A 9,857-nucleotide genomic window follows, 5' to 3' on the forward strand; every position below is an offset into this window, starting at 1 on the left:
CTATGAACATGGATGTATGGGTAACTATTTGATTCCTGTTTCCAAATTTTAGTGGTGTATACCTAAAAGTGGAATTGCTGAGTGATAGGATAATTCTAAATTTAATTTTCTGAGCAACAGCTGGAGTTTTTCCCACAGCAGCTGCACCATTTTACATTCCCACCAGCAACTCACAAGTGTTTTCTCCACATAAATTCCTGGTTGACGCTTGCTCTGTTCTGTTCTGTTCTGTTTTTTTTTTTTTTAGACAGTAGTCTTCTTAATGGATGTGAGGTGATGTCTTGTTGTGGTTTTGAATTGCGTTTCTCCGATGATTAGCAATGTTGAGCTATGAACAGCTTTCAGAGTGAGTTTGTACAAATTTTGAATCACTGGTGTTCTCTTAGGGCACAATTCCAGTCTCCAACCTCTGCAATCTTACAGTTTCTCCTATTTAAAAGGTATATTTGAGGGGCTGGCCCCATGGCCGAGTGGTTAAGTTCCCACATGCCACAACTAGAAAGACCCACAATTAAAATATACAACTATGTACTGGGGGGATTTGGGGAGAAAAAGCAGAAAACAAAAAGAAGATTGGCAACAGTTGTTAGCTCAGGTGCCAATCTTTAAAAAAAAAAAAAAGGTATATTTGAAAAACATAACAACGTCTCAGGGATTATACAGGTGGAAAAAGACCCAAAATTGGACTCACTCTAATTGTATCATTCTAGGTGACCACTTGAAGTTTTTAATTCATGTTAACAAAAAAATACAATGGCATTTGGAAAAGAATGAAAATCTCAGTGTAATACTTTCATTGAGAGAGTGCAAACTTTAGTTCATATGTGAATATTTTATGTTTAATAGCCTTAAATTATAGGGCTGGCCTGGTGGTGTAGTGATTAAGTTCACGTGCTCCGCTTTGGTGGCCCCAGGCTTCGCAGGTTTGGACCCTGGACGTGGACCTATATACCACTCACCAAGCCATGCTGTGGTGGTGTCCCACACAGAAGAACCAGAAGGACTTACGACTAGGATATACAGCTATGTACTGGGGCTTTGGGGAGAAAAAAAGGGGGAGAAGATTGGCAACAGATGTGAGCTCAGGGCCAATCTTCCTCACACACACACACACACACACACACAAATGACCTTAAATTTAAAAAATACTCTTCTTTAACTGTTAAAATTTCTCTTAGTTTTTCACTTTGAAATAATGGTAGAGTCACAGGAAGTTGTAACAACAGTACAGAGAGGTCCCGTGTGCCCTTCACCCAGCTTTCCCCGATGGTTACCTCTGTTGATGAAAATTACCAATAACCAACGTATTGATTAGAAAGGTAAGGTGATGTTTATCTGAGCCAAGCTGAGGACTAGCTTGGGAGTGCAGCCTCCACCAGGGAAGAAAGCATGTTATGGAAGCATGACTTATAGCGTGGTCCTATACTGTTTCAGAACAGAGAACACACGTCAAGCATAATGGGAATACAATATTTTCCCCCCAAAGTCACAAGAAAACGTTTTGCTGCAGTTGAGCATGTACACAGCAGGTCAGCTTGACCTTGGTCCTCTGGGAAGAAAAGCTTATCTTCAAAGAAGTACTGGGATGGGAGTCAGAGGAAGGGAGCTGTTCACCCTTATCTTTACAGAGCACGTTCTCTGCTTTGGGAAAAGGTTTGAAGCAGACGTACAAGGCATGTGTGATGGGCCATGAGTCTGGCTGCTCTGGAAAGAACAAGTTTGAGGCCAAACCAGAATGGCTTCCCCATATACGTCAATATGTGAAAACTTCTTGTTATTTTCATCACATCTCACATAACTATAGCTAAATCTAGGAAGCTGGCTTTGGTGCAATGTGTGTGTGTGTACAGTAGTCCTCCCCTCATCCACAGGGGATTTGTTCCAAGACCCCCCAGTGGATGCCTGAGACCACGGATAGTACCAAACCCTGTATATACTATGCTTTTTCCTATACACGCACATTTGAGGTGTTACAGCAAAAACAGCATGGATTTCTTTTTCCTTCTTCCTGATTTCACAGATACAAGATTCGCTCTTACCGTAGATCCTGTTACCGCAGACATAGATTCTTTACCTGCCACACAAGAGGCGCCAAATAAGAAACTGGAACGCCAGGCTTACGGCAAGGAAAGGGTTTTTATTTCAGGTGACGTCAGCTGGGAGACGAAAGTGAGCCCTCAAATTCGTCTCATCTCCCCAGAAGATGGGAGGCCAGGGTTTTGAAAGGTTGTATGGAATACAGCTGCTTGTAGGGAGGGGAGGCTGTGGGCTCGCTGATTGGCACTTTCCCACCAGCCTGCATGTGGTCTTGTGCGGCTGCTTGCAGAGAGGAAAGTGGTAAGACAAGGGAATCCGCAGGTGGCTGTCCTTGGTTGCTGCCTCCGTGGTGGAGGGTGGATTCTGGTTCCAGGAAGTGGGGGAGTAAGCAGGGCAAGGGGGTGAGTGCTTTGATGTTAACCCCATGTACGCTGGGTTTAACGTAGGAGAACTGATATCGGGGCCAGCACCAATCCTAGCAACCTCAGCACACGATTTTTTTTCTTTCCTTATTAAGTTGAGAACTTTCACCTTTTCACTTAAAGCAAGCACTTTATGGCTTCTCTTTGGCGTGTCCCAATTGCCAGCATCACTATTCTTGCTCTTCAGGGCCATTATTAAGTAAAATAAGGGTGACTTGAACACAAGCACTGCGATACCGTGAGAACCGATCTGATAACCAAGTCGGCAGGTGGCGCATACAGTGCGGACACTCTGGGCAAAGGGATGGTTCACATCTGAGGTGGGACAGAGTGGGACAGCACGAGATTTCATCACACTACTCAGAATAGTGCACAATTTAAAACTTATGAATTGTTTATTTCTGGAATTTTCCATTTCGTATTTTCAGACCGAGGTTGACCATGCATCGCTGAAACCGTGGAAAGCAGAACGGGGGATGCTGCACAGATCTATGTCATTCTATCTGAAGTGTACAGCTCAAGAAACTTTTACATGTGAGTACACCTACGTGACCACTTCTCGGACCAAAATCTAGAATATTTGCAGCACACAGAAGACACCAGGCATCCCCCTCCGGGTCGATCCTCACCCCTCTTCCAGGTAACCTCCATTCTGAGTCCCACCAAACCTTAGTTTGCCTGTTCTTGATTCACATAAAGTCAAATCTTATAGTACGTCCTCTTTATGTCTGGGTTCTTTTGCTCTCTTGTGGGATTCATTCATGTATTTTGCTTTTTCATTGCTATGTAATATTCCACTGTGTGAATATGCCACAGTTTTTTTTCAGTCACCTGCTGGTGGGTCTTTCCAATTCAAAGCTATTATGAATAAAGATTCTATGACTCTTTCTATTTCCTCCTTAATACTATCTGCTATCTTTGGATAATAGTGTGGACTGTGGAGGTGGACTGTTGGGGTTCAAATCCCAGTTCCACTATTTACCAGCTCTGTGACCTTGGGCCAGTGACTTAACCTCTCTGTGCTTCAGTTTCCCCTATCTGTAAAGTGGAGGTCATATTATTTACCCAGGGGTAGGAAAATTAAATGAATTCATATATAAAGTAGTTAGAAAAATGCCCAACTATAATAGGCATTAAATAAACATAAGGAATGATGATTCAGCCCCAACTCCAAAAGTCAGCAGAAATCAGCATAAAGGAGGATGCCAGGGAGCTGAGACAGCATAGCATGGAGGTCAGAGGGCATGGTGGTTCCAGGAAGATGAGGGGAATTTTCTGCCCACCCCTGCCGTAAGTGCAGGAGGCACAACAAACCAGCTTTACTCTCCATGTTACTGGATTTCATCAAAAGCATCCCACAGCTCAGCCACACCCGGATGGACCAGTCCTTCTCGCTGTTGACCCGAGATCACCCCCCCCCAGCACCCCATGGAATTCTGGGAAGATCCATCTCATTTCATGTCAGAAGCTCTACTCTGTCCCTTTAGCCTTTCTGATGAACATGTCACTGCCCACTTCCCTCTTTCTCTTCCTGAACGAAAGTAGCTTCAGGGATCAAGCATCACAGAGTGGAAAATAAAGAGCTGTGGCTCCCAGGGGTCCAGACGAGGCATTTGGAGACAGTGGATGGACCAGCGTGACCCCAAGGAACCGATGGCACTGGGTGAGGCGGGGTGGGGACTCTGGGATCTTGGGGAGGGGGCAGGGGGATGGCTAGCCCTGGGCTCTGAGTCAGTGCTCTGCTCATTCAGATGAGGAAGAGCTGATGACCAGTGGGAACAGACTTTCCTACAAAGACTTTGGATTCCAAAAGAGTCATGGCTTCAAGAACTTCCCAGGTAGGACAGGATGAGGGGACAGGGAGCAGGAAATGACCACTGCCAGACAGCTGGGTCCTGGGGAGGTGGGGGCTGGGGGACACGCGGTCCCTGGGGCAGGCAGGGGCAGGGACTCAGGTGTGCTGGGACCATCCATCTTTCCTCCCGCAGGGTGTCGGGGGCAGGGCCGGGCCCCCCTGGTGCTCCTGTTCCTCTCCCTCGTGGTCTTCGCTGGGCTCCTGGTGGCCATCCTTGTCCAAGGTCAGTGGCAGGCCCCGAGGGTGGAGGGCTCCTAGGCCTCCACTCTGGCTGCAGACACAGCCTAGGGGGGTCCAGGTCCAGGAGGGAGGTGGGGTGAAAGCCAGGACTCTGGTCCCTCTGGGTCGCCCTGTCAGCTCTGGGGTGGCCTCTCCTGCAGCCCCTCCCACCTCTGATGCAGGGTTGGGGGAGGAAAGGAGAGGGGGCAGTCCCTGCTCCACCTGCCCTCCTGGTGCCACCTTCTCTGGCTGTCAATGTTCCTCATCTCCAAAGGGGGTTAACCAAGACCTTGACTCTCAGAAACAATGACCCTGAGGGCCTAGTGCAGGGCATGGTACACAGTAGGCGTTTAATAATTGCACTTTCTTAATTTCTTGGCACAGTCTCCAAGGTCCCCAGGTCCCAGGGGCTGGAGCCTTCGAAGCAGGAGGAGATCCAGCAAATACTGACCCAGCTGAAGGCTGGAATTGGTGAGTGGCCAAACTCGAGGGTTCTGGAGCCTGGAAGGGTCTCCGGGGTGGTGTGACTCTGCGTGAGTCACTGCTCCTCTCTGAACCTGTCTCCTCACCTGCGAAACAGGAACCCAGAGTAATAAGGATGATGGCAGTCGGTGTTCCCGGGGTGGGGGAGGGGGGCCAGGCACACAGTAGGCATGAAATTAAGCCAGTCTCCTGTTCTGAGCTCCAGGTCCGGAGGAGATGGGGGCTAGGACTCCTGAGTCTTCCTGGGGCCGAAGGAGGGTCTCGGGAAGTAGAGAGGGGAACGGCCCATGTGGGGTGTAGAATCAAGCAGAGTCCCCAACTCTCCAGGCGGATACAGAGATGGGGGCATCCCGATCTGGGTCCCAGCCCTGACCCGCCTCCCACAACAGCCCTTCTGTGCCACCCCTGTCCCTGGGGCTGGCGGTCCTTCCAAGGAAACTGCTACTTCTTCTCCAACTCGCAACTCAACTGGCACGACTCCGTGACTGCCTGTGAGGAAGTGGAGGCTCAACTCGTAGTCATCGAAAGCGCTGAGGAGCAGGTACGCCTGTCGGGGGACCCGCACCTGGCCTGGGGCGTACACCTGACCACTGGCCCCCTGGGGAGGAGATGACCACAGGGGATCTTGGGGAAGAGAACCTGCTTACTCCACTTGGAAAGGTGGGGAGGGGAAGGATAGGGATGAGGGGGTCCCAGGCTGGCGCCTTGCAAGGGGGTACAGTCAAGATCTGAACATGTGTGAGTGTCTTGGGGAACGCATAAATCCATAAAGTTTAAGAAAACCCCAGTGGTGTGCTGGCAAATGCTTAACAACTGGCTCCTGGAGTGGGGTGGGTAGAATGAGTCCTGATTTGGAGCATTTGCTAATTTCCCTGGTATAAGTTCTCCCACGGTGGCTGATTTCAAGCTGTCACGTGACATCACTCCATGCAGAGGTGAAAACAGGCACGCGTGATAAGCTCTCACACACTGGCTCGATCTGGTTCCAGCACATTAAACTCAGTCACGAGGACATCCACGTGGACATGCTTAGCACGCCTAAAATACACAAACACACAGTAGACACCAGCCGTGCATGTATGTCTGCAAGTCAGACCATCCGTGCTCACAGGATAGAGATGTGAGAGATGCTCAGACATCCTGATAGCAGGTGGGGGTTCAGGATCTTGTCTCCTAGAAGCCCGGAGCTCAGATGGAAAGAAGAACTTCCTACGGAGAGATTGTGGTGACGCTGAGCCAGGAAGGTGGGGCGAGGGGCGGAGCTCCCTCCTGATTTCTCTGCATCCGCTAGAACTTCCTGCAGGTCCAGGCTTCCAGGTTTAACCGCTTGACCTGGATGGGGCTCTCAGACCTGAAACACGAAGGCACGTGGCACTGGGTGGACGGTTCTCCCCTGCTGCCCAGGTAAGTTTCAGGAGCAGGACCTCGCTTTCCAGTGGGGGCGGGGTTCTGAAACCCCTGAAGTGAGCTTTACCTGGGAATCCTCCCCCTTAACCCCCCATGAGAGTCTGGGATTGTCACTGAGCTGAGATGGGTGGGCTCCACCTATCCACGTTCGGATGGGACGGCAGGTGCCCCAAATTCCACCATCAGAGCTTCAGGAGGAGCGTGTAGCCTGGGCGAGTGTTTTAAAGTATAGTGTATTAATGGACTAGGTGAGGTACCATAAGGCCAACAGATCAGATTGCCATTGAAAAGTCAGTTTGTTATAGTCACACATCCCAAGAGAGGAAATGTGTGTCATGTGACAAGGGGGTCACACAAGGAGGCACCAGGCTGGGTCAGGAGGCAGAGGGAGGCGGGATCTGTGGGCAAGAGTCTTTATTGTAGTTTCCACTGGAAAGAATGAGTGAGGCAGGGTAAGCAGGCTTAGGATGGGCTAGTCTGAATAATTCCAGCGGGCTCTGGGGCATAGGGGCCGTCCCTAGTTGACTGACACCTTGCCCCAGGGTGATGAGGGTACTGGCCCTGAGAGTGGGACCCCTTAAAGGAGAGAGTTGGGGGGGGGTACCAGGATTGGTTGGTTTGCTTTTGAAAAGCATGCCCCAGAGAGGAGGGCTCCCTCCAAAAGTGGGGGCAACCCAGGCAGCAGGAGCCCAAGGCAAACTGACTCAGGGGTGTCATCAGGTTTCCCAGAACAAAGTGTGTCGGGCAGATGCACGCAGGGCAGATGGGAAAGCAACAGGACAACGGCAGCTAGAAACGGTGAACGTGGTCGGGCAGGGGCTCACGTTCTGCGTGGTCTTTGCAGCTTCATGAAGTATTGGAATGAAGGAGAGCCCAACAGCAGTGGGGAGGAAGACTGCGCGGAGTTTAGGGGCAAAGGCTGGAACGACTCCAAATGCAGCCTCAGCAAATTCTGGATTTGCAAAAAGCCCACAACCTCGTGCTCCAGTGCCTAAGGCTGTTGTCCGTCCTCGAGCCCTGTGGCTCTGACCCCACCTCTGCTGGGTCTGCAGAACTTCACCCATCTTTACTCTGGTCTTTCTTCTCCTGGTCTGTGGACCTTGACAGAAGCTCAGGACTCTTCCCTCTTGTCTTCTTTATCCCCTACGGGCCCATGCCCAACTCTGTCCTTCCTCTGATGCTTCAAGGCTTCCCTTGGCTCAGAGGTTATGGTTCTGGACACCTCGCTCCTTGGAGCTTAATAAAATGACCGGCTGTGGGATACGGTCAGGTTCGTGTGTTCCATGGATCTGCTCTCTCTTCCTTCCAAGGGCACATGGTTTGGATGGCTCTGTGTAGCTGCCGCATCCCCTGGACCAGAGGGCGGGGGGGAGTGGATTGAAGCTCCCTCCATCCCCTCCCCCTCCACTCCTTGCCCTGCACATCGCTTTCACTGGGCTGTCTCTGATTTGTATCCTTTATAATAAACCAGTAAATGCAAGCTAAGTGTTGTTCTGAGTTCTGAGCCTTCTAACAAATTACCAAACCTGAGAGGGGGTCATGGGAACCCCCAAATCTGAAGTCATCAGGCAGAAGCGCGGGTAGCCTGGGCACCCCATTTGCAGCCGGCGTCTGATGTGGATCAGGCTTGTGGGACGGAGCCCTTTAACTTGTGGGATCTGGTGCCACCTCCAGGTGGATATGTCAGAATTGGAGAATTTCTTGGTGTAAAAACATCGCACAGAATTCGCACCCTCCCGCAGGTGCTGACCCTAAGGATGCCCCTTCGTAAATAAAATGATTCTGCACAGTATTTGAACCTGAAGCAGTGGCGGTGTTGTTTCCTGACACATCCAAGCAATTCTCTGACACCAGCTGGGTGTTCTATGGTTCAACCTAATTCTGATTTCACCTACCTGGAGAGAGCATAAGACCCCACAGGTGAAGGGCTCAGTCCTACAAGACTGTTCTACTCTTTAGACATCAATTGCAAGTCCAGATTGTCGCCTGTGCTTCTGACCAACCAGCTATAGATTGGAGGTTCTAATGACCCCTTCCTTGGGTTCTGTTAATTTGTTGGAGCTGCTCACAGAACCTAGAGAAACGTTTTACTTCCTAGATCGCCAATTTATTATGAAAGGATGTAACTCGGGAACACCCAGATGGAAGAGATGCAAAGTATGGAGACAGGGCACAGAGCTTCCACGCCCCGCCTGAGCATGCCACTCTCCCCCAGTCTCCAGGTGTTCACCAACCCGGAAGCTCTCAGGACCCTGTCCTTTTGGGTCTTTGTGGAGGCTTCGTTTCACAGGCGTGATCGATGAAATCACTGGCCATGGCGCCTGAACTCAGTCTCCAGCTCCTCTCTTCTACCCGGAGGCTGGAGATGGGACTGAAATTTCCAACCCTCTAATCTCATGGTTGACTCCACTCGCAACCAGCTGCCATCCTTTGGTGTGGTCCAAAAGTCACCTCATTAACGTAACAAAAGACACCTTTACCTCTCTCATCACTTAGAAAATCCCAAGGGTTTTAGGAGCTCTGTTTCCAAATATATATTTCTTATTATAAATCACAATATCACAATAAACAACCTACATGCTATACTCCATCTCACTTAGAGTCAGCTTCCTGGAAAACTCAACCTCCAACGAGCAGAATACCTCAGAGGAGTGTTCCAGATCATCTTCCAGAGGCCCCTAATGGGTTTGAGCCTCAGTTGCCCACAGCAGCCACTCGCTCATTGATGCCCCCTGTATTGGCTTCCTTCTTTCCCTGTCCCACTTTCCTGTTCCCCTACTGGTGCTTCTTGGGATCACTTCCCAGATAAAACACTTGTAACTGAATCCTTGTCTCAGGCTCTGCTTCTGGGGAAACCCAAGCCAAGCTTATAATATGCTGTGATATCTGCTAGGCATTGTTCTTCTCTATCAAAATGTTCTTGCCTATTCTTATGCAATTTCTTTTAAAGATGATTTCTTAAATGACCACAGCTTTAAATGTTTAAATGTCTTTGAATAAGTAATCTATGCATGTGGAACCAAAACTCATCAATCTATACAGAGAAAACTAAAGCTCCCTCCTTCCTCATCCTCTGAGCCCAAAATGTTACCCTCCCTAGTTGTAACCTCTCTATTATATTCCAAATAACCCACTTGTCAAGTTTGTTTTAAAATCTGTTTGGCAGTCTCTCAATAAAATGTTCAAAAATCTATTTGTGAATGGGCAGAGAACAGAGGATTTTTAGGGCAGTGAAAACATTCTGTATGATGCTGTGATGGTGGATCCACGTCATGATACATTTGTCCAAACCCGTAGAATGTACAACACCAAGAGTGAACCCTAATGTGAATTCCGGACTCTAAGTGATTATGATCTGTCAATGTAGGTTCATCAATTATGTCTACACAAATAATCAATAATCAATCTATAGAGAAGAAAGATAAGGTGACATT

General features: G+C 49.2%; 1 protein-coding gene across 1 annotated transcript; it reads left to right on the plus strand.

Moving 5' to 3' along the window:
• Positions 1–4,013: 4,013 nt before the first annotated feature.
• Positions 4,014–9,616, plus strand: CD209 (CD209 molecule). Its single transcript, XM_046686176.1, has 7 exons — positions 4,014–4,122; positions 4,211–4,297; positions 4,448–4,537; positions 4,918–5,004; positions 5,406–5,557; positions 6,308–6,420; positions 7,268–9,616. Exons 1-7 carry the CDS (start codon positions 4,086–4,088, stop codon positions 7,416–7,418), a joined length of 717 nt encoding a protein of 238 aa, XP_046542132.1. The 5' UTR covers positions 4,014–4,085; the 3' UTR covers positions 7,419–9,616.
• The last annotated feature ends 241 nt before the right edge of the window (positions 9,617–9,857 follow it).

This window comes from Equus quagga, chromosome 14, assembly GCF_021613505.1.
Source record: "Equus quagga isolate Etosha38 chromosome 14, UCLA_HA_Equagga_1.0, whole genome shotgun sequence".
Taxonomy (NCBI): domain Eukaryota; kingdom Metazoa; phylum Chordata; class Mammalia; order Perissodactyla; family Equidae; genus Equus; species Equus quagga.

Coding starts and splice junctions, on each gene's coding strand:
- CD209 (XM_046686176.1), top strand. CDS start 4,086: ATGGACCAGCGTGACCCCAAGGAACCGATGGCACTGG. Junction 4,123..4,210: donor CAAGGAACCGATGGCACTGG/GTGAGGCGGGGT, acceptor CTGCTCATTCAG/ATGAGGAAGAGCTGATGACC. Junction 5,558..6,307: donor TCGAAAGCGCTGAGGAGCAG/GTACGCCTGTCG, acceptor TGCATCCGCTAG/AACTTCCTGCAGGTCCAGGC.